General features: G+C 45.5%; 1 protein-coding gene across 1 annotated transcript in view; it reads left to right on the forward strand.

Moving 5' to 3' along the window:
* UCK2 (uridine-cytidine kinase 2) overlaps positions 1 to 24,413 on the forward strand; it is a 91,024-nt gene that overhangs the window by 56,486 nt on the left and 10,125 nt on the right. The window contains exons 2-4 of the mRNA XM_017534058.2: positions 12,854 to 13,013; positions 13,861 to 13,957; positions 18,814 to 18,956. Coding sequence (XP_017389547.1) covers positions 12,854 to 13,013; positions 13,861 to 13,957; positions 18,814 to 18,956 — 400 coding nt within the window. The remainder of the gene's footprint in view (positions 1 to 12,853; positions 13,014 to 13,860; positions 13,958 to 18,813; positions 18,957 to 24,413) is intronic.

Genomic DNA, 24,413 nt, shown 5'->3' on the forward strand with positions numbered 1-24,413 from the left:
CTCAGCCTCCCGAGTAGCTGGGACTACAGGTGCGCACCACCATGCCCAGCTAATTTTTGTATTTTTAGTAGAGACGGGGTTTCACCATGTTGACCGGGATGGTCTTGATCCCTTGACCTTGTGATCCACCCACCTCGGCCTCCCAAAGTGTTGGGATTGTAGGCGTGAGCCACTGTGCCTGGCCAGTTTTGCCTTTTTTAGAATGTCATATACTGTAGTTGAAATCATACAGTATGTGACCTTTTCAGATTAGCTTCTTTCACTTAGCAATATGCATTTAAGGTTTCTTAATGTCGTTCCATGGCTTGTTATCTCATTTGTTTTTAGCACTGAGTCACATTCCATTGTCTAGATGTACTATAGTTTATTCATTCACTTACTGTAGTGCATCTTAGTTGCTTGCTTCCAAGGTTTGGCAATCATGAGTAAGGCTTCTCTAAATACCATGCGAAGGTTTTTGTGTGAACCTAAATTTTAAACTCCTTTGGGTAAATACCAAGGAACATGGGTACTGGATTGTATAGTAAGACTGTTTGGTTTTATAGGAAACTGTCAAATTGTCTTCCAAAGTGGCTATACCATTTTGCAGTCCCACCAGCAATGAGTGAGAGTTCTTGTTGCCCCTCATCCTTGTCAGCACTTGGTGTTGTCTGTGTTGTACATTTTGGCCATTCTAATAGGCATGTAGTGGTACCTTGTTCTAATCTTTTCATATGCTTATATGTCATCTGTATGTCTTTGGTGAAGTGTCTGTTAAGGCCTTTAGACCATTTTTTTGGTCAGGTTTAAGAGTTTGTGTTTTTATTTTTTGGTATATTTTGGATAACAACCTCTTATCAGGCATGCCTTTTGCAAATATATTCTCCCAGTCTGTAGCTTGTTGTCATTCTCTTGGCTGGGTCTTTTGCAGAGCAGATCACCATGCCTGACTTCAGGTTCATTTTTTTGGTCAGTGGATGTCCAGTTGCTTCAGCACCATTTTTTGAAAAGCCTGTCCTCTTCTACTGAATTGCTCTGCTTCTTGTCATATAAGTTATTCATATTTGTGTGGGTCTGAAATAAGAGTTTGGCCCTTATCTACTGATAGTTGTGTCGGTTGCACAAATTAATAAAAGAAAATTATTGTATTGAAAGGATGTTTGCTTTTTGTTTTTTATTTATTATTATTATTATTTTTGTCAGTAGATCAGTCCTGAAAGCTTATGATGACTTCCAGTGTGATGAACTTATTCCTCCTTTATCCAGTAACATGATCTGTGTGGCTTTGGGAGTTCTTTTCTCTTTTTTGATTCTTGAAGGAGTTTTGAGGTCCCAGAGATGGTGGTGATGAATGATGAATTCTGCAAAACTTAGAAGTGAACAGTCGAGGGAACTGAGACAGCCAATAGAGGACTTGGACCCCTTTCTTCAACTGCTATGAGAAATAAATAATAAGTTTAGTTTTCAAAGACCTGAAGGAGACTCTCAAAAAGGAAGGGAAGTGGGTGTTTGGTGTTGCTTTCTCTTTCCTCCCCCTGTTGCACTGTATTTGGGCATTAAATGTGGGTGCTGGAGAAGAAATAAAGAAGAAATAAAAAAAAGTCTTGATAACTAGACAGTCCGATTTCTGATTTTCCAGTTTGGATAAGGATTACTGGATGGAAGAGGTAACTAAAATATATTTTGTACAACAAAGCACTGTTGTGCTGTTACATCCACATTAAATGTTTACTCATGTGTGGCCTTTAGTTTAGAAGGATTCCGTAGAGGATCCAACTGGCATTTTTGTGCTCTCTCGATCTCTTCAGTTTTTTAAAAATGAGAGTAAGTCAGCATTTGTTTTGTGTCTCATACCCAGAAGGACTCCAGTTCTTTCAGTCCAAAATTTCTGTAATAAGCATATTATCTGTGCTCAGTACACCAGTCCCTAGCGAGTATGGGTTGTGGTGTGTCACCCAGGACAAGGGGCCCAGTTTGTTGTTTTTTGCTATCTCAATTTGCTCAGAGAGTAAAAGGGGAAAGAAATAGACCTAGCCTCACTTGCACCCACAAGTCAGTATAGTTCATCTTCCAGCGGGTCTCCTCTTTGCTTCCACCTCTTGGAGAGGGCTTCATAAGCAGCAGTTCAGCAAAGTTAGCAACAAGCCTAGATCCATTCAGTTTTTTTGGTGCATGTGTGTGTGTGTGAGATGCCTTTTGTGTTTGTCCTATGGGGACAAATACAAAGTAGGGTCCATAGATTCCATATTCAGGCTTAGAATAAAAGCTGAAATTAATCACTGTTCTGTGCAGAATGATTTTAATTCAGTTGTGAGGGATTCATTGCCCCTTGAATCTCAAGCATAGCCTTGTTTTGTCTTTGCTTAGTGGTAGCTGTTAACCAGGCCCTGGGTGAGCCTAGAACTTGGTCTCACATGAGCCACGTAGATACCTCTCTGCCTTTTTGTTTAAGATGATGTAGAAGGCCGAGTGTGGTGGCTCATGCCTGTAATCCTAGCATTTTGAGAGGCCAAGGTGGGTAGATGACTTGAGGTCAGGAGTTTGAGACCAGCCTGGCCAACATGTTGAAATCCCATCTTTACTAAAAATACAAAAAATTTGCTGGGTGTGGTGGCCCATGCCTGTAGTCCCAGCTACTTGTGATGCTGAGGCAGGAAATTTGCTTGAACCTGGGAAGCAGAGGTTGCAGTGAGCCAAGACTGCACCATTGCACTCCATCCTGGGTGACAGAGTGACACTTCATTTCAATAAAATTAAAAAAAAAAAAAAAAAAAAAAGATGATATAGAAGAACTGTAAGTTCTCATTTTTGGCCAATTTGCCTTCCAGATTTTTCCCCTCACATGGTTATAGGTCAGAGTATTTGTACTATGTTGTCTCTTGTCCTCATAGATATTTGCTCAGGGTTTTTTTTTTTTTCCCTATCTCGACTGATTTCGCTGTAAGTTTATTACTTGGAAATAGGGTAGAAATGTTAATTCTTACTGTACTGCTTTTTAAAATGGGTTCACCAGTTCACAGCACAGCGGCCAGCATGCATGTACCGGTTTTGATGATGTGGTGAAGTTTTTTAAATAGTCTGCTTCTCTCTCTCTCTCTCTCTCTCTCTCCCCCTCTCCCCCCCCCACCCTGCCCCTCTTTCCCTCTCTCTCTCTCTGTTTCCTTCTCTCCCTCTTTCTCTCTCTCCTTCTCTCTTCTCCCTCTCTCCCTCCCTCCCCTCTTTCCTTCTCTCTTCTCCCTCCCTTCCTTACTTTTTTTTTTTTTTTCCAGAGTCTCACTCTGTCTCCCAGGCTGGAGTGCAGTTGTGGGATTTCCAGGTTGGAGTGCAGTGGCGCGATCTTGGCTCGCTGCAACCTTCACCTCGTGGGTTCAAGCAATTCTCGTGCCTCAGCCTCGCAAGTAGCTGGGGTTACAGGCGCATGTCACCACACCCAGCTAATTTTTTGTATTTTAAGTAGAGACAGGGTTTCACCATGTTGGCCAGGGTGGTCTCGATCTCCTGACCTCGTGATCTGCCTGCCTTGGTCTCCCAAAGTGTTGGGATTACTGGCGTGAGCCACCGCGCCTGGTCTTGTCCACTCATTTCTGTTCCCCAAAGCACCTAGGTGAGCTTATGTTTCCCAGAGGATTAATCCCAGCCCCCTTAAGCATGGACTTAGACACCGTTTTCCACCAAAGAATGAGTTATAGCAGATCAAAAGTGACTTATCTTTCTCTTAATAAAATATCAAAAACATTAACTTCTAAGGAAGCCAACAAACGTGGTTTGCAGAGCCCCCCAGGGAGTAAATTACAGAGACTTGCTGATAATGTTTTGTTCCTAGTGGTTCCTATATATTCAGTTTACACATGTTGACACTACACCCCTGCTTGTAGGGTTATTGGGGCTCTTTTTCTATCAGAAGGTTTCCACCCCTTTCTGGTGGGTGGCACGACAAGCCAGAGCAGTGTGTGTGGTGGCGAAGGGCCTGCGTCCTGAAGCCAGCCCGCCTGACTTTGAAGACAGGCTCATCTGTTTTTCAGACATTTGACTTTGGTCCGAGTCACTTAATCTGCTTCTCTGACTCAGCTTCTTCTTATGTAAAATAGGGATAATAAGAGCACTTGCTTCATAGAGTTGATTTGATGATTAAACATAACTGAGTATATGTAAAGCCCTTAGAATAGTCCCTGGGATGTAGCATGTTCTGTGTTCTAACTATTATTATCATCACTCAGTTAATTTTGAACCACTTAATTTCCAAGTGCTGGTGAGCCTAAAAAGCGAGCCAAACATGTAATTACATGAACCCACAATTGAATTTTTAAAATGTCTTTTCTAGTAATAGAGCTTAATGAGATCGGCACATCAGGGAAAAGTCCTGGGAATTTGTGTATGTTGGTGACTGTTGATCAACCAGATTTCTCAGATGCAGTCTAACATCTGCATCTTCCTAGGCTGGACTGCCTTTGCGGCACCAGCAGAGGGATCAAGAATTAAAACAGGGAGCTTTTATTGTGGGGAATCTTTCATCTTCTACTGTTAAGAAGCTTTTGGATTTCCCTCTCCTAGGTACTACTTTTTCTATGGAGAGCTTGTTCTGTGGCACAAACAGGTGCTGAAAGGAAGAAGAAACACCTCTGGGGTAAATAAACACCTGGAGGCTGGCAGGTGACAGAGCAGTGTCTGGGGACACTTGTTCAGGCGAATGTTCATCACCCTACCCTTTAAAACTCACATGGAAATGACGTGGCTGATAAGTTATTTGTGGTTCCTGTGATAATTAAAGCAGCCCGTTAGACCAGGACAGAGGCTCTCCTCAGCTTTCAAGAGAACATTTCTACCAAGAACCATGTACTAAGGTGTGCTGGTTATGTGGTTGTTGACATCAGTATTAGTATCACTTCTGTTGAAAGTGACACAAAACCTCTAAAACAGGGTTTAAATAAAGTTTACCTCATTGTTCCAGAACGTTTGTGTTGCTGTAACAAAATACCTGATGCTGTGTAATTTATGAAGAACAGAAATTTATTTCTCACAATTCCAGAGGCCAGGAAGTCCGACATAAAGGGGCTGGCAGGGTTGGAGTCTGGTGAGGGCTGCTGTCTGCTTTCAAGGTTGCCCCTGGTTGCTGCATCCTCTGGAGGGGACTAATGCAGTGTCCTCACATGGCAGAAGAGCAGAAGAGAATGAATCCACTCTCTGAAGCCCTTTCATAAGGGCCCTCATCCCATCCATGAGGGCTTCAACCTCATAGCTTAATCACCTTCTAAAGGCCCACCTTGTAATACAGCCACATTGACAGTTAAGTTTCAGCATTTCAGCCTGTGAATTTTGGGGGGAACACATTCAGATCTTAGCACTCACTCTTAATGCTTCTCAGCTCTGATCATTTGACTCTTGGGCTTGTATTTAGCTGCTCTTAAATCCTTAGTTAGCATGATAGCAATGCTGCAAGGTGCCTGCTTGAGCTCCAGCTATCAGGTCTTCAATTGAGTCAACAGGAAGGAATGTCAGAAGAGGGAACAGTTGCATGGTCATGAGGAGCTGCAAGGGAGGTTGAAAATGCAGTCTGTGTGCCCAGCTAAAATTCAAGGACTGATGGCTGGAGCCCAGGAGTTTGAGGCTGCCGTAAGCTAGGATCGCATGACTTCAAAAAAGACTTCTGATAAATTTGGACATTTCTATTTAACAGACATTTGGGAGACACCCCCCGCCTCAGGTGCCTGAGAATAAAAGCTTAATACCACTATTGGTCCTTGTGCTCCAAAAGCTCTTAGGTTATTTGATTGACCCATGGCAGCTTTTTGGTACTGGAGAGCCTTATTAGCAATTTAGTGAGTTTCTAATGTAGATCCTGTGTGTGTTGGGTGGGTGGGTGGGTGGGTTGTGGTGATTGTATTGTAGCTAGGAGTGCCTAGTCAGCAATGCATGGGTTTTGGGGCCATCCATGACTTCAGAAATAGATGGCCTTGCAGATATTCCAGGGAAGCATTTGAGTGACACCTCTCTACTGTGCCAGTTGGTCAGTTGGACTGGAAGTTGAGCTAGCAGGTTTGAGCCTTGTTTTTGGTTTTAAACCAGGGCAAATTACTGGTGCTTTGGTTTTCTAGTGCCTGTAAATTAGAGCTTCTGAGCCATGTGGGAAGTAGCCCCTACCCGCAGAGAAGTGATATAATGTCTGGGGGCCACAGTGGTTTTTTTCCTTTGAGATGGACACCATGTAAGCTAGTGGTGATACTTGATGATAGTGACAGGGAAAGCTACTGCCAAGAGTAATTGATGTGATGCACACAGTCCCAGAGCCAAGGAGCTAGATGGGGTCTTCCTACTTGAGGAAGCCAAGCATGTGGCCCTCAGGCCGTGATGATCAGTGTGCGTCACCTGGAGCTGATTGGCTGTGGTTTCTAAGTTTTCCTCCCTCTGAGCAGCCCTCCCTGTGATTCCGAAGCAGCATATCCAGAGTGTTATAACAGACATCTTGATGGGATTCAAAAATGTTGGGTAGCATGGTTATCTGGTCTTCTTCTATAAGGTTGACTATGAGATGTGTCAGCTCATTCCTGTAGGGAGACACTCAGCCCGATGCCCTCCCGAGAGCTGAGCTGCTCTGAGCTGTCCAGGCTTGGGCTATGTTAGGTTCTGAGCAATGAAGTGTGGTGGGGGGTACATGACTAAGAGGCGACAGAGCTGATTGCCCTGCTTGTTTTCTTTTACTCGTCCAGCGGTCTTGGAACAGGACAAGAGGATCTTCTGCATTAGATCCTGGAAGACACACACTGGAAATAGTATAGTAAGATTGGGTCTAGGCTGTCAAAGCCACCTCCAGAGTGAGAGGGGTTTTAGAGAAATATCCTTTCTATAGCAATACAGGAACCTATGCTGGCTCAGCAGCTGCCCTTTTGGAAACTGTCAGCTGAAGGGGCCTGTTGATGAACTGTTCACTACTACTGGGGCTTCCCAAATGGGAAGTCTCTGCTAAAGGAGTTCATGGTTCAGCATGTCTATTGGACTCTGGTTCCTGACAGCTGGATTCTTTTGAACAAAATAAACATTTCTAGAACAGATTTTTTTTGGTGGGCTTTTAGCTTCCTTTTAATAGGCACGTCACTTGCCTGCCTTTAGTTGTATGAAGTTCAGCATAAATGTTGACTTTGATGATGCAGTGGGACTCAACAGTGTTATATTTCTCATCAGTTTCCTCCCTGTCTCCTTCCCTTGTCATTGTTCTCCAGAGGTAGAGTACATTTATGGAGAATATTGCGGGTGGATTCCAAAGCGGCTTAAGTTCTCAAACAGTGAAAAGAACTGTGCAGTGGGAGTTAGACCTGTGGTTTGAGACTCGGCTTCGGGACTGAGCAAGTCATTTAACTTGATCAATTTTCTTTCTTTTCTTTTTTTTCCTTTTCTTTTCTTCCTCTTTCTTTTTTGAGGTAGAGTCTTGTTCTGTTGCCAGGCTAGAATGCAGGGGAATGATCTCAGTTCACTGCAATTTCTGACCCCCCACCCCAAGTTCAAATGATTCTTCTGCTTCAGCCTCCCAAGTAGTATCTAGGACTACCGGTACACACCACCATGCCCAGCTAATGTTTGTATTTTTAGTAGATATGGGGTTTCACCATGTTGGCCAGGACGGTCTTGATCTCTTGATCTCGTGACCCACCTGCTTCATCCTTCCAGAGTGCTAGGATTACAGGTGTGAGCCACCTCACCTGCCCTTAACTTGATCAATTTTTTAAGCGTCAGTTTCCTCATTAGGAAAAAAGAAGACAAAGTAATACCTTGTTGTAATGGAATTAAATGAGGTAATGTCTTCAGAATGCTATATAAGTAAAGAAATTGTGAATCACCTTCACAATTTCTTTACTTATATAGCATTCTGAATTCTTATATAGCATTCCTCTTCCGCAAAGTTTTTTTTTTTTTTTTTTTGTTTTTTTTTTTTTTTTTTTTTTTTTTTTTTTTTTTTTCTAAAGATATCTTGTGTTGCCCTTCGCTTAACTTTGTATTTGGACAACAGCCCACAGTCCTAGCAGACCTTTAACCCTCCCGACTCTAATTTGAGTAATGGGTTAGAAGTGGCAGGGACAGAATATATTCTGGATTCATTGCACTAAATACAGAGATATTATACAAAATGAAGCTGAACTCATGCTTCAATGGGCAGTGTCAATTTGCCTGTGAGACAGCACCATGCAGCTGCAGCCACTAAGTGGCCAGGTGCTGGGGATGGACAGCTAGAGTGGGAATCTTGGCTCCTCTAACTTCTCTTTGCCTCCGTGTTTGCCTTCAGTGGTGTGGATATGATAACTCCCATCACATAAGCTTGTAGTATGCAAATGAGATCATTTTAAAGTGCTGAGCCCAGTACCTAGCACATAGAAAGAAATGCGGTTTTTATTATAGTAATAATAATTTTTAATTATGGTAAAATACACATAACGTAAAATTTACCGTCGTAACGATCTTTAAGTGTACGTGTCAGTGGTGTTGAGTATATTCATGTTGTTGGATGACCAAATTCCAGAACCCTTTCACTGTATAAAACAAAGGCTATATCCATTCAACAACTCTTCATTTTCCTCTCCCCTCAGCCCCTGGCAACCGCCATTTAACTTTCTGAATTTGACTGCATAGTGGAATCATACGATATTTGCCTTTTTGTGACTACCAATATAATTACTAAGTCTTAGCCTATTGTAACAGTTGTACCCTTTCCCATTTTAGATTTCTGTAGGCTCAGGATTGCCTGCCCTTCTCAAACTCTGGTTATTAGTGGATTCTTTCTCTTTCTTTTTTTTTTTTTCCTCTCTTGTTTTTTAGAGATAGAGTCTTGCTCTCTTGCCCAGACTGGAGTGCAGTGGCATGATGTGGCTCACTGCAACCTTGATCTTCTGGGCTCAAGCAGTCCTCCTGCCTTACTTAGCCTGCCATGTGCAGCTGGGACTACAGGCACAAACACCATGCCTAGGTAATTTTTGAATTTTTTAGAGGTGGGGTCTCACAATGTTGCCCAGGCTGGTCTTGAACTACTGGGCTCAAGTGATCCTCCTGCCCAGCCTCTCAAGTCACTGGGATTACAGGTGCATGCCACTGTGCCCAGCTGAATTATTCGTAAGGAGCAAGATGACACCTCAGAGCTCCATTTGATCCTTTTGAAGAGAGGGACAGGATTATGCAAAAGGAGAACACAGAAATTATAGTGAAAGAGATAGAGGTGAGCGTTAAGTCAGTGAAAAACCATTTATTCAGGGCACAGTAGAGTCTCTTTGTGGAGCTTCTCCCTCCCTCCCTGCCTTCTTCCCCACCATGCAAAAATTCAAACCTACACAACAGTAGAGAGGATGAGATAGCCAAACCCTATGTACCTGTTAGCCAGATTCAACAGTTATCTGAATTTTTGGGGGCCCATTTCTAACATGGCCCAGGAGGAAGAAAATGCCTGAAAAATCTAGATTGTCTTAGAGGCAGGTGTTTCTTTGCTTATTTGTGCAGTTTGATTTATCTCCTGCCTGATAAAGGACTTCTTCTGCCTTGGGACTCCTTACCATCTCAGGTTGAGGTAAAACGCCAGGAATCTATGATTGTAGGCAAATTACTTAACTTGGTTTCTTCATCCATGAAAAAGAGCACATGTGGCTTCTACAGTGGTCCTAGTGGAGTGTTTGGCACAGGGCCTGCTGCCCTGTCAGCAGTGGTGGTGTGTTTGTGGAAGGGAAGGGTCACCAGCCAGCTCCTTGAAAACACGGGACCGAGACATGCCACTGTGGATCAGCAAAATTAGTCACACTATGTCATCGATCAAGGATTGGGACGAGTGCTGATTTTCTAGAATTGCACCTACTGTTTGTTCATTATCTCATTTTACTGGGTATTGTACGGGTTCTCTCCTAGATTGTGCTGGGTTAAGGGAAACCGTTGTTTATTTGCAAAATTAGCTAGTGTAACTTTTTAATAATGCTTTTTTGATGGTGATGGGATTGCTATGTACATTAAAAACATTTTATGGGTTTTAAGTGTAAATAAAAGTATCACAATTTGAATAACTGGATAGATAATACGCATGTGACTTCATGAATCACTTTTTTGTTTTTCTTTGGAATTCTAGAAGGAATCCTATCTACTAATTAAGGCTATAGACTTTACCCCCCTAGAACCTTAGGACATAAGAAACAGATAGATGCCTGGGAAGAAAAGGACATTGCGGGCCTGTAGATGTTTAAAAACTTTCAGTTTATAATTGCATAGAGCCTTTGATCCCCCCTCTCACCCTGCCCCATCCATCTGTAGCATGCAGAGAGCCTTTGGTTTTGTTATAACATTTTCACTTTTGAGTCTAGTTTATCTTATGAAAGCTTTACCTTCCTGTGATATTTTGGGGCATGGGAGGGTCTATGGTCCCAAAGTCCAGAGTAGTTTTAAATGTTTTTCTGCATTAGTATGCAAAAGTATCATGAAAGCAAAATGAATTGTTTGCAGATAATTGAGTCAAAATATTATTTTTCCTCCAAAGGTCCTTACTTAGTTGTGTGTCACAACTTGTGTTACAGGACATAGTTTGCAAAACTGTTTAGTTCCCATTGACTTGTGCAACAGGAATGGTCAGTTTTCCTTATGCTCAGGGCAATCAAACACAACCTTATAAGAACTGTAACTTTAAAAGATATCATGACTTTTTTTGTTTTTGTTGTTGTAAAAATCAGTTTGTGAAATAAGCTCAATAGTAAAACTTCTAAGATTGAGTCATCAAATGTTTAAATGTGCTGTTTTTCTTTTCTTTCCCTCTCTCTCTGTTTTTTTTTTTGGGGGGGTGGGGGTGGGACGGGGGGAGATACAGTCTTGCTGTGTCGCCCAGCCTGGAATGCATGGGGTGATCTCAGCTCACTGCAACCTCCATGTCCTGGGTTCAAGCGATTTTCCTCCCTCAGCCTCCTAAGTAGCTGAGACTACAGGCATATGCCACCATGCCTGGCTAATTTTTGTATTTTTAGTAGAGGCAGGGTTTCACCATGTTGACCAGGCTGGTCTCGAACTCCTGACTGCAGGTGATTCATCCACCTTGGCCTCTTTTTATTTACTTATTCTTTTATTTTTATTTTACTTTAGGTGCATACTGTATCTGACATTTCTCCCCATGTTATCCCTCCCCACCCTCCCTGCTGTCTCTCCCTTACCCGCCCTCAGCTGCCCCCAGTGTGTGATGCACCTCTCCCTGAGTCCACATGCTCTCTCATCCACCTTGGCCTCTTAAAGTGTGGGATTATAAGCGTGAGCCAGAGTGCCTGGCCTAAATATGCTGTTTGTCATCTCTATTATTAGGTCAACTGGGGTTTTTTGTTGTTGTTTTGAGGTGGGATCTTGCCGTGTTGCCCAAGCTGGTCTCAAATTCCTGACCTCAAGCGGTCTATCCCCCTTAGCCTCTCAAAGTGCTAGGATTACAGGCATGAGTCACTGCCTGGCAGGCCAACCAGTTTCATTAGAAGACTTGGGTTATATCTTCTACAGTTTACGTAATATAGATTTTTTTAATTTTTAAATTAATCTTTGTATCAGATGAAAAAAGAAATCAGTTATTTGATAAATACAACTGATTTATCACTTCGTCATGAAATCCTTCACTACCTCATTCTGTTGAATGTACTTGTTTCATAATTTTCCTTTTACAAAGCATACATGTTATTAAAGGAAAAAAGGGGCAGATATGTGTATTACTATTTTTTTTCTTTTTTTAAATTTTAGGATACCTGTATTACTAACAACACACACAAAGCATGTAGGTTTGAGTTCATTTGGAATTGGCTTCTCCACTCTTAGTTCGGATACCCCTAAGTTGTTTTAGATGTTGGTGGCGTTTGTGTTCCTTGTCATTGCGTGTGGTGGCACACATTTGTGAAAAGGCCACCTAGTTTACCATAGGTGTGGAGAAGTCCATGGCTGTGGACTGGAGCAAAAGTAACCAAGAGAAATAAGTTGAACGCTGTGAGCGTAGCCTTCCTGCTAACTAGCAGAGCTTTCTGGCCATGGTTTTTGGTTCCATTGATATAAAGAGATGTACAAGGGCTGAGTGGTGCTCCATGAGTGTGCAGTCCCCTTGTGATTCCAAGGCCCTGTGACCCCTCAGCACATCATCACCAGGCCCTCATTCATTGCACTTTCTGCTGCCACTGTTTTTGTCTGTCTGTACTAGGACACAGGCAGGATCCGTTAGCCCTACCTTCACGAGTGGCTTTGGAAAAAGCCCTTCGGGAGAAGGAGGTGGTGTGTGCTGCCCACCTTCCCTTGCCATCACTGCAAATAGTTGAGAGTAGTAAGCTGTGTTAAGGGAAGGGAGGATGGAACTTTTGGGATCCCAAGACTTCTCTGTCACAGGCATGTCAGACGGACTATTCTCCCTTGGCCTTTTTTTAAAAAATTTAACTTTTATTTTAAGTTCAGGGTTTGTAACTTGTGTCACGGGAGTTTGTTGTACAGATGATTTCATCACTCATGTATTAAGCGTAGTTCCTATTAGTTATTTTTCCTGATCCTCTGCCTCCCGCCTGCCACCTCCAGCAGGCCCCAGTGTGTGTTGTTCCCCTCCCTGTGTCCATGCTTCTCATCATTTAGCTCCCACTGATAAGTGAGAACATGTGGTATTTGGTTTTCTTTTCCTGCATTAGTTTGCTAAGGATAGTGTCCTCCAGCTCCATCCATGTTCCTGCATAAGACATGATCTCGTTCTTTTTATGGCTGCCTCCCTCACCCCTTTAACTCATCGTGCACGATAGCTGCCTTTGGACTCTCCTTCCAGAGCTCCTTCTTGAAGGTTGTGCATCAGCTTGGTTACTCTGGGGACTTCCTCTGTACTGCACATGCCCTTTCTCTTATTCCTGGATGCTCTTTTCTCTCCTCACAGTCTTCCGTGTGTGCTAAGATCGTGCAGCTCCTGGGGCAGAATGAGGTGGACTATCGCCAGAAGCAAGTGGTCATCCTGAGTCAGGATAGCTTCTACCGTGTCCTCACCTCAGAGCAGAAGGCCAAAGCCCTGAAGGGCCAGTTCAACTTTGACCACCCGGGTGAGTCAGGCTGTTGAAGGGGGTGTGTATGTCTATTGGGGTGGGGGGAGTATTTTTTTTCTGCTCACGAGGAAGCTGTTTAACCTCTTGGAATCTTGCTTCCATCTAGAATGTAGGGACTTGATAACTACCTTGCAGTGTTATTGTGGGGCTTACGTGAAAGAAGAAATTTTCAAATGCTTCATGTAGTGTTTGGCTCATTAAATACTGATTGAATCTGTATCTGAACAAGGGTGATTTTGTATGAGCCTGGGACTCAAGATGGGCCAGACATGAGGTCGAACATAGAAAGCCAGTTCTTCTGCTGCTTCTGATCTGAGGCAGCCCTCGTCAGACCCTCCTCCCCATGTGTACATCTTTGCTCAGCCCACTCTCTGGCAGAGAGAGAGGTGGAGGGGCAGATGGTTTTTGCTCTGCAGCCCTAGGTCAGCACACTGCTCCTTTAGCTGGCTTAGGTTTCTTATCATTGTTAGAAGCAAACCTTGGCATGGTGGCTATTGTATGCACTCCCCCAGACATGGGTATGCTTTCCAGGTTAGCATGTGCCAAACGTGGGATGATACCAGCTAAACTTGGACAGGGGAGAGACCTGTCTGAAGTCAGGGGCGGGATGTCAAAGAAGAAAAAAAAAAGAAATCTGTTTTTTGGAACTCATTCATACATCTCATTTTGAGATACAGGGAGCTTCCATTCTGCTTCGGGTAGAAATTCAGCTTTTTAGGGAGCAGTATGATTATCTTTAAAGTGTGATGTGCCCATATACATGTTTATGAGGATGCCCTGTGTGTGATTATAGGAGATACTATTTTAAAATTAAGAAATATTTTAACAATTTGATATTTTTCAGATGCCTTTGACAATGAACTCATTCTCAAAACACTCAAAGAAATCACTGAAGGGAAAACAGTCCAGATCCCTGTGTATGACTTTGTCTCCCATTCCCGGTAAGTGAGCTGGTCTGGGCCAGGGATGGCACCCACGGCTCCCCAAAGCCTCCCTGATCAGCACTGAGACCTCCTTCCTCACCTCTTGCACTTCAGACCTCTGTCCTACCCTTGCCCAATGCCATTGCAGCCAGTCAGTGGAGGGCGTGCTGGCAGCAGTGTGTGCTGTGGGATTGCGCAGGTTGGGGAGTTCATCTGGGCGCTTCCTGCAACAGTCCTGTCGTCACGATTCCTTAACTTTGAACGATGGGTTAATTATTTGAGCTTGAGGGACTGCATGTGCATCTGATCCACATTCCAGTGGCTGTTGTTCCTGGAACAAGATGTAAGGGGAGGGGTAGAGGAAGGGAAGGAAGAAGAACAAAGAAAACTGTTTTCTTCTCTCCTGGTTTACTTGGGATTGGACAATGTGGAGAGGCGTGAGGTCACCAGAGCCTGATCTCAGAATTAACCAAGTGCTTCAGAAAGCTTCTCAGTGGAAACATAGCAGTCCTTTCCAGTGAAGCCTGCATTTTAGTGCTCCTGGTTAGGAATAGAGGAGCGGCCATGCTTCCACCTGACGCTGCTTCCTTCTGAGTGGTGGGAATGGGCTCCTAGAGGACTGCACTCCTGCTGGCCAGACCCCAAGCTCCTTCAGAGCTGCGCAGAGCGTCTCAGTCCTGAATGTAGAACACACACATCTTCCCATGGGTCTGAATTAGAGAGCGTTGGTGAAGATTTCGTTGGAGGACGAAGATGAGAGAGAGAGAGAATCAGCATCCGTGTGTGTTCATTGAGGTGCAGAGGGGGCTGTTCTGGTGCTTACCTCCATGCCCTACCAGAATCTTCTGAAACACTTCCTTCAATGGTCCAGGTTCTCCTGTGTAGGAGAGTCAGAGGTCAGGATGCTATCCTCACACCTCCAAGTGTCAGTCTGTTTTCTTAACCCAACCACTGCAGATCATGGAGGAATGAAGGGGTTTAGTATAATATTTGGAGCTTATACGAACATTGGGGCTGGGAGAGTGAAGACCTGGAAGTTTGTAGCCAGAGAATCAGACAAAGTAGTCCCCACTGACTCCAGCCTGAGGCACTGGAGAGAAGCTGGGGTTCATGGAGAAGTCCAAGGAACTGCCACGTGTGGGTTTGCAGCCACATTCTGGGAGCTTGTGGACTGTTGGCAAAGTTTTCCTGTCTCATTACTATGATCTCCCCAGTATTGTGGATTTTGCTTCACGCTCACCTTCTAAGTCTCTTGTTGGTGCAGTAACCTGGAAACGTGGGGAAGGGGGTTCTGAGAATTGTAGTTCTCCTTGGGAGAGGTGGTGGTGGTGTCACACTGACAAGAGACGTGTGAAGAATTAAAATGCAGCATGATGGCTAAGACAGGGCCTGCAGAAGAATGTAAAAGAGGGAGGAAGAGCAGGGTATTCAGAGCAGGTTGTATGGAGGAGGTGATATTTAAGCTTTAGATAGGAAAGGATAAGAAGTTGTTTGGAAAAGGGATTTCCAGGGTGCTGGGTAGGGAAGCATTTCAGGACTAGGCACAGATTAGCTTGGTGGGACACTGCGGTGGAGAGGTGTGGAGGGACAGACGTGGGTGTGGGGGAAGGTAGGCAGGCCTCAGGTCATGAAGGGCCATAGGCGAGAGGGCCAGATACACGGACATTTGGCAGTAGGGAACTACAGATGGCTCTACTGTGGCAGTAGAAAGGACATTGTGGTGGCTGGAGGAGATAGGACCTGCAGTGCTATTTGTGAAGAAGCCTTTGGAATAGCCCCAGTGAGAGACTGATAAGGGCCTGAAGGAAGGCAGTGGAACTGAGCATGGTTGACAGGAGCCAGGGCCTGGCCAGTACAGTCTAGGAATAGGGGAGGGAAATCGAATACCTCATGCAGCATGAGTTCCATGAAGTTCATGTGCTAACAAAAGAAAATCCTGGTAGAATTCCCAATGCAGATATGTTTCACGTTTCCTCCTGATTTATCTCATATATTTTAAAACCTTATTAGTCAGTGGCTCAAAGCTCGTGTCTTGAGAAACTTTCCCCGATCACCCTAGACCATAGCCACCCCCTTCCCACTTCCCTGTAAGTCTTAAGGGCCACTTAATTGGACATTAAGCCATTTTGAGTTAACTGATTCCATCCCATCCATGGGCATTTGGTACAAATGAAAATTTGTTGGGCTGAAATGAAGAAGACATTTATTTGTTGCAGTTACCCCTGTCTCAGCATCCTTTTTTCCATAAGTCAAATGAGATGGTTAGACTGGGTTATCTCAAATGGTCTAATTGGCTAGCTTCTTTTTGGGACTTTTCAGCCAGACTCTAAATTCCCAAGTGGTATATTATGCCAGGTATGACTCCTTGCACATTCTGGGCCAGTAGTTGCTCAATAAATTTGTTGTTGATTTTTAAAAACTCTGAGCTGTCATGAAAGTTTTTCCTACCCAGACCTACGTGTGGACATGGGAAATGATTAACTGTAACTTCTTAAGGCACCAACAACAAATTAGGCAGCTAATTTTCTCCATCCGATGGAAAACCCGTTTTCCTTTTTAGTATTTATCAATTAGGCATCGTAAAATGCTCATAATATCTAGTGTCGGTACAGGTTGAACATCCCTAGTCCCAAAATCCAAAATCTAAAATGCTTCAAAATTGGAAACTCTTTGAGTGCCAGTGTGACGTTCAAAGGAAATGCTCATTGGAGAATTTCAGATTTTGGATTTTCATATTAGGGATGCTCATTGTAGTTCTTCTCTCCTCCTGCCATATTAGGGATGATGCCCTAAATATAATGCAAATATTCCAAAATCTGAAAAAAATCCAAAATTTAAAAATCCTAAACACTTTGGGTCCTAAGCATTTTATATAAGGGTTCCTCAACCTGTGTATGCAAACTTAGCACAGCCGTTGTGTTGTGTTCTCTGTTAGTGTGTTTTCTCAAGTGGAATCTCACACATACATTCAGTTTATTTTTGGACAGAGCCCTCCCCCACCCTCCTTGGTGCAGGGTGGTTACCTAGAGTGGCTCACTAGTTCATTTACCCACTGGTCCTGTTTTCTATCCACTTCTCTTCGGAATTTCTCCAGGTTGCCTTCTTATCCACAGTGGGCACACTGGCAGCTGACATTCCTCTAGACTGGTGGCTCTCCACCCTGGCTGCATGTTAGAAATATCTTGAGAGCTTCTAAATAGTATTGGAGTTCTACCTCCACTTCAGACTCGTTAAATCAGAGCTCCTGGGGGGTAGAGTCCAGGTAGGGATATTTTTATAAGCATCCCAGATGGTTCTGATATGCATTTCAGCTATACCACAATTCTAGAGCATTTCCTAATCCTAGTCTTTTTCTCCCGTCTTCTCGGCTCCATATTCTGCCAGTTGCTAGCTACCCCAGCAGTGCCTGCCTGAAAACTCATACACAAGCCCAGTGGTCCAAGCTAAGAAGACATCAGGGGGTGTTTACGGGAAGGAGTTTGAGCGGCACCCTGTTTAGCTGGCCGTTGATACTGACCTTATGCTTGTACAGATGGAACTACTGTAGTTTTAAGAGACTTTATTTTATTTGGTTTGCCAGTGTGCTAGTCAGGGTAAGTGAAAACCTTGCAGTGATGATAGTTAATCTATTTTCAGGGAATTTTGAGCAAGAGACAGTTGGTGATGTGTAAGGTAGGCATAGGACAGAATAAAAAATCAGAATACAGTGAAAGTTGCAGCAGGGCAAAGCTGAACACTAGCAGGCCCATCTGTGAAAGCCTATCGCCTAACTGTTTAGCAGTGTCTCACCGCTCTTGCTTTTTGAAAAGTCATGTTGGCCGGGCTTGGTAGCCCATGTCTGTAATCTTAGTACTTTGGGAGGCTGAGGTGGGTGGGTGGCATGAGTCTAAGAGTTAGAGACCAGCCTGGGCAATTTGGTGAAACCTGTTTCTGCTAAAAATACAAAAATTAGCCTGGCATGGTAGTGGGCATCTGTAGTCCCAGATACTTAGGGTCTGAGGCGGGAGGATTGCTTGAGCCTGGGAAGTTGAGGCTGCAGTGACCTAAGATTGCATCACTGCACTCCAGCCTCCTGGATGACAAAGTGAGACCTTGTCCAAAAAAAAAAAAAAAAAAAGAAAGCAAAATCATGTTTATAATAAGTGCCTGCTCCAGGCTTCCAAACCATGTGGGTTAGGTGAATGAGGTCATATTCCTGCTTCATTGATGAGGAAGAGCAGCCCTAGGGAGCTCAGGATGACCTGTGGCCACTATCTTGGTTTGAGTGAGGTAGAGTCAGATCAGACAGACATCGGGATTCTGTACTTCCCCACAAATGCTTTCTCGTCTGTATCCTCCTTCCCCAAGCTTTTATTTTGCCTCCTTCCCTTCCCTCATCTGTCCTTTCCTCCCTCCTTTCAGTTGCCTCAGGACTGGCGGGGAGGGGGTGGGGTTGTTGAGAGAAAACTGTGAGTTTCTGTTTTTTAAAGTTCAGAGCGTTAGGTTCCATAAATGCCAGGCATGAGAGCATTCCTGGAGACGCCTTCAGAGAAAAAAAGAAATCACATCTGCTTTTGTCTGCCTTTATTCTTCATTCAACAGCAGGGTTTTTTTAATTCCAAGGAGAAGGATGTCTGCCCTGTATTTCTGTTTCATGGTGAAAGCTCAGAAGAAGTGGTCAAAGGAGACCTTTGTCCCAGCCGTGATCACCCTTGGCTCTTTGGTGGTGGTCCGAGGGCTGTGTAAGGCTGTGTTAGCTGAGTCTTTAGTCCCTGCCTGAAGTCTGTGGGGGCAAGGAACCCAGAACCCAGCCCAGCCAGATGTTCTGGCCCTTGTTCTCTGTCCCTTGCTAGCCCCTGCCTGGCATGGCCCATTATCTGCTCTGTGCTTTGCAGGAAGGAGGAGACAGTTACTGTCTATCCCGCAGACGTGGTGCTCTTTGAAGGGATCCTGGCCTTCTACTCCCAGGAGGTACGAGACCTGTTCCAGATGAAGCTTTTTGTGGATACAGATGCGGACACCCGGCTCTCCCGCAGAGGTGCGTTCTAAAAGCTCCAGGTGGCCCTGTTGGCGGCCATCTTGAGGACAGGGGAGCTGGGAGCCTTTGACAGGACCCCACCCCCCTGGGTCTGAAGCCTATGCCTTTCCTGACGCAGCTGTGTGTCGCACGGTCCAGTCCAGCTGCGTCAGTCCAGCCCCAGGATATCCTGCTGCCCAGACACTTGGTGACATTTGAGAAGGGATTAGTCACTTACTGTTTGGGATAATGAAAGGCTTGTGAGGTCCCAGAGACCAAATAAGACATTGACATCTGGTTTTGCTGGGAAAAGTTTGATTAAATGCTTAATGCCTTGCGATTTTTTTCACAAGACATCAATATCAAGATGCTCTGACTTGGGGAACTAACTGTAGCACCCCTGAGGACAGGATCCCCTGTGCCTGAAGCACTGGGTAGCTTATCCTGTTAGCCTGCTTCTCTAGCCCCTAATTTTCCAGCAGGTTTTATGGAGGCATTACTACTCTTTCCAGTCAGCTCAGGAGGGATGTCAGCTGTGCCCTTCGCAAGCCCTACTGAGTGTGGGCCTGCCTGTGCTAAGGCCCTGTGCCTGTGTGCTGAAGGCACAGCAGTGCCCCTTGGTAGAGGAGCCCAGCCTGTGAACTGAGCTCTATAGGGCACTGAGCAGAGTTTGCTTCCACCGGGAGAGATTGGAAGGCTTCATGGAGGAAGAGGGGTCAGGACTTAGATGTGACAGGGTAGGGTGACGACGTAGGCAACCCACGAAGGTGCACAGTGCAGATGCAGACAGTGGCTTGTTCCGAGAGTGGCAGGAACCTGGAGTGTACAGAGGGTTATACAAAGAGATACTAGAAAGCAGCTTGGAGCATGGTTTTAGAGACTGAGACCTCTGGTCTGGCTCTTGGTGGGCAAGGGAGAGCTACTATGAGGTTCTGAGCAAGGCAAGTGAAGTGGCCACCGTTCTGTGTTTGACACTGGTTCTGACAGAGGACATGTCAGTGAAGCCTGCAGCTTTTGCCGCTCTTTGGAGACCGCTCTGCTGATCTAGACAAGAGGCAGGGCTGTGGTCCTTAGGTGGTGGGTGGCAGAGGAAGCAGAATTGAGGTGAGAAGAGTATTAGCAGAGTTAGAGTCAGTAGCACTGAGCAAGGGCAATGGGTGGGGGTGGCTGAATAGAGGAGTGAAAGGTGAGAAGGTTTGAGTCTCCGTAGTGTGAAAGAGGCAGGGAGACACAGGAAATGACAAGGTCAGCCCCTAGTTACAGGACACATGATTGACAGATTAAGATTTTATAAACTCTGTCTGGGGGTGGTGGCCCATGCCTGTAATCCCAGCACTTGGGAGGCTGAGGCAGGTAGATCATGAGGTCAGGAGTTCAAGACCAGCCTGGCCAACATGGTGAAACCCTGTCTCTGCTAAAAATACAAAGGTTAGCCGGTGTGGTGGTGGGCATCTGTAATCTCAGCTACTTGGGAGGCTGAGGCAGAGAATTGCTTGAACACAGGAGGCAGAGGTTGCAGTGAGCTGAGATCGTGCCACTGTACTCCAGCCTGGGCGACAAAGCAAGACTCTATATCAAAAAAAAAAAAAAAAAAAAGGTTTTATAAGCTCTATCCCGGAGCCCTCTGACTTCAAAGTCTGGATAATTTTTTCTTTTAGGTTCATGAAATAGATCTGTAGTTTATCGCATTTAGCACTGTCATTGTAAGAACTATATTAATGGGTCCAGTAGAATCTACAGAAACAAGTCCTGAGTTTGGCCCTTCTAAGTAGTTATAATCAGTGGAAACGACATTCTGCTTCCAGGTGGGTCTGGGGTCAGTCAGTTTTGTGTGAGGGGGAAAAGAATGGAATGGGCGGTGCCTTTTAGTTCCAGCAGAGCCCTCCCCAGCCAGCTTTGTGACTAGGCTCGTGTGACATCCGGCTTGGGTTTCTTTATACAGGGGAGACAGGCCTGCTTTTAGTGTCATGACTCTGGCTGGGTAAGAGTTGCATGGTCTTTTTGGTTGGAGATTTGAACCCTGAGCCTGACAACCAACCCCTCAAGCATCTGCCCCAGGGCCTGGCTTGTCACCTTAATCCACAAACTTAGGCCCTACTTTGGTTGATCTGCTCAGTGTCAGCTTGTCATATTACAGAGGCAGTCTGATACACAGGGACAGATAAATGTTGGAGTCAGGTGAACTGGGCTGAGATCCTGGTTTTACCATTGACTAGATGTGTTTGTGACTTTGGGCAAATTGTGTTTTAACCTCTTTGTGTCTCATTTTCCTATTAGAACATGGTATTATGATTTGTACTCCTGGGATAGTTGTGAAGATAAGAGGTAATGCAGGTAAAATGCGTGGTGGTGCATTAGTCAATAAATATCTTTGTGGCCGATCAGAAATCTGCTTTGCTGAGATGCTGTTTGTTTTCTGAATTTTCTGACAAGACTGGTTAGGTCCTCCAAGGGGATCTGCTCGGGTCACATCCTTAGGAGCTGGGGATGCCCGGGCTGATGCCATCACTGGTCTAGAAGTGGGACTCAGTCTCAGGGATGCAGTGCTGCCAAGGGAGTCCTCGCAGCAGGGAGTGCAAGACCCAGCACAGGAAATTAGAGAAAGCCAAGTTTTGAGTAGCGGTAGTGACCCTGAAAATAAAGTGCATCCTAGTGTCTAATTCAAATAGATCATTACGGTGTGGGTTAAATAGAGCATGTTCCCTTCCTTTCTCGCATGGGATTCTGAGGTGAAATGGGAGCAGTTCCTGCGGTGGTGGTGGTGGCCCTCTCTGGGGGTTTCTTAGGGCCAGCTCTGCCTCCCCACCTTTTCCGATCAGGCTGCCTGGGCAGGGCTCTGCTTCTCATTTCAGATCTGCTGACTTCACATGCCACCTACTGCCGAGTCACTCTCCTGATGGACTCATGGGACTTTTCTGTATGCTATTTCCACAGATTCATTCTCTATCCACGCAGGACAAAAAACATGCTTGGCATGTGCTTTGTGGAGTGCGGGGGTGCTGGGGTAGGGAGACTGGTTAGTCAGAAGCAGCTGTTGAGCTTGAACATTCCTGGAGACTTGAGTTAGCTCCATGATTTTTCCCGTCTGTCACACCCGCTTGGGCACGTGACCTTCACATTCCAAACTGACTCTCATGTGGGAGGGATCTGTATTCGAGTAAAGCGGCCCTAGAGACTACTTCCTTCCTGATGGAAACCCTTGTCCTTCTAGGGATTGGTTTCTGCCTCATTTGCCTTTACCTTCCCTCTGTGCTCTTTACTGCCACCCAACCCTGAATACAGGGACAGGGAGGAAACGGGGCAGGGAGATTTAGGACGGCTGACACCCCATCTTCCTCATGCAGCATTCACCTAGAATCAGGGCTGTACTGGGCTGTGGGGGATTCAACCTGTTATTTTACTATAGAGTAGCACATTTCCTCATCGGACTTTTACAAGTGATTGACTTCACCATTGAGGAATTGTCTTTATTTTGGGTCCTTCTAAGTTTTGTTCTTAGCTTTTGGCTAACCAGAAAGAGCCTGCCTGGGTTTGGAAGGGCTGACAGGGAAGCCCCAGCAGGGAATATGGGTAGACTTGGAGCTTCCTGCCCCCATACCCTGTCCTCCAAACGGGACTGTCCTGGCCCAGCAAACGTGCTGGGGTCAGAGCGCTGATAGAGGGGCTGGTTTTGAGCCCTTAGGGTTTCCAGTTTGTGCCAAGACCTTGTTTTGACTCAGTCCTTGGTACGGCCCTGTTTCCTGACTCTGCCTGAGGAGCAGGGCCTTTTGGGGCAGGGAACTGACTGGCCCTCTGTTGTCCTTGGCTCAGGGAGGCCCAGTCTGCCTGAGGTGATAGTTCCATCAGAGGTTCTTGGGGAGCAGAGGTGGGCAAGGCCTTTTGATGTGTGTTCCCAGCGTCTGGACAATATTCTGACCCATTCTCCATTGGCTTTTCCAGCGTGGAGGCTGTAGGGAGACCTCCCCTGTCTTCCTTGCTTCTCCCTCCTCGCATATGTTGTTCCATGTGCTTCCTGCTCTCCCTTCCCATGTGGCACCCCACCCTTCCAGCTGCCCTGCAGGAGTCCTCCTGTCCTTTGCTGCCCCCGCTCAGCTGGGTCTGACCTGCTTACCTGAATTCAAGGTTCCCACCCTCCCACGGCACTGAGCCGCTCTGTCAGGGAGGCACCACCCTCCTAACGCCTCCTCAGGCTCTGTTGTGGTCGTGATCATAGAACATGTGCTATTGAACATGTGCTAAGGCGCCAGCCACAGTGCTAAAGAGTTTTATGCGCATCTCTGTATTCCTGAATAGTAACTGTATGAGGAAGGTACCATTATTGTCCCTCTTTTAAAGTTAAGGAACTTAAGATTCAAAGAAGTTAAAGCCACGTGTCCAGGGTCACAGAGGTGGGAGTTATTGGTGTCAGGATTCAGGTCCAGGACAGTTTTCCCCACGGAGCCCATAGAGGTGGAACAAGAAGCAGCTTTTGGGCTACAGAGCAGATTCACTGTGACTTACCTCCCCCTCCTGCTTTCTGCACAGCTTCCTCTCTCCAGTGACAAAACAGATGAAGCCACCAGGTCTGCAGAAGGAAGGGGGCCAAAGGCCCAGGCTGTGGGCAGTAGAAGGACTATGTGACATGGTGTGGACGTGCATTCTGTGTGTGTGTGTGTGTGTGTGTGTGTGTGTGTGTGTGTGTGTGTGTGTGTTTGCTGGGAGAAGGACAAAGCTTCCTCCAGTGCTAAAGCCTTCAGCAATTGTATGAAAAACACATGTGGTAAAACAATCCCAGCATCAGGCATTTGTAGGGCTTTAAGTAAAAGCTGGCCGAGCACGCGTGTGTTTGTTTTTTCACTAGCTCTGATACCCTTTTGATCTGGTTTCCTTTTTACTTTGGGCTTTATCTGGAGACGTGTGAAGAATTGGCGGCCGCGCTGACTGTGTGTTTTGGCGGTGCTGCTCTGCTTAGCCACGTGTGCCAGAGCTCTGGTGACTTCTGGGGGTGAGCCACGTGGCAGTTCCTCAGGGCTCCTCCTTGGCGAATCTCCCAGCAGATCTGCCACAGCAGCAGGTCGCCAGCGGGAGCCCAGGTCCAGCGTTGCAGGGGTGGGGAAAACCATTTCCTGGCTGGAGAAGGCTGCTGCCAGGCTGGGTGGGCAAGTCCTGACACATTAGCAACCAACTGTTTTATTGCCAGGTCTCCCATGGAAAAAACACTTCGTAAATCCAGGAGCTGTTATGAAAGTCAAATGGTAGCAGCATTAGTGCCCAGCTTTCTGGAAATGTGGATATCCTGACAGTTTTCTAGCCTCTCATCTTACAGACTTCCTGTCAGCCTGGATCATAGCCATGACATCCCCTTCCTTCCCTGTCCTGTCTGTGTGCACCTGTGCTTGTGTGTATAAAGACAGAATTATTTAGACACATGGCTTTCAGAAGTTCATCACAGATATACCCCATGTTTGTGTACAGTAAGTTTCACCCCATGCTTGAGTC

The sequence above is a fragment of the Cebus imitator genome, unplaced genomic scaffold, assembly GCF_001604975.1.
Source record: "Cebus imitator isolate Cc_AM_T3 unplaced genomic scaffold, Cebus_imitator-1.0 Scaffold84, whole genome shotgun sequence".
Taxonomy (NCBI): Eukaryota; Metazoa; Chordata; class Mammalia; order Primates; family Cebidae; genus Cebus; species Cebus imitator.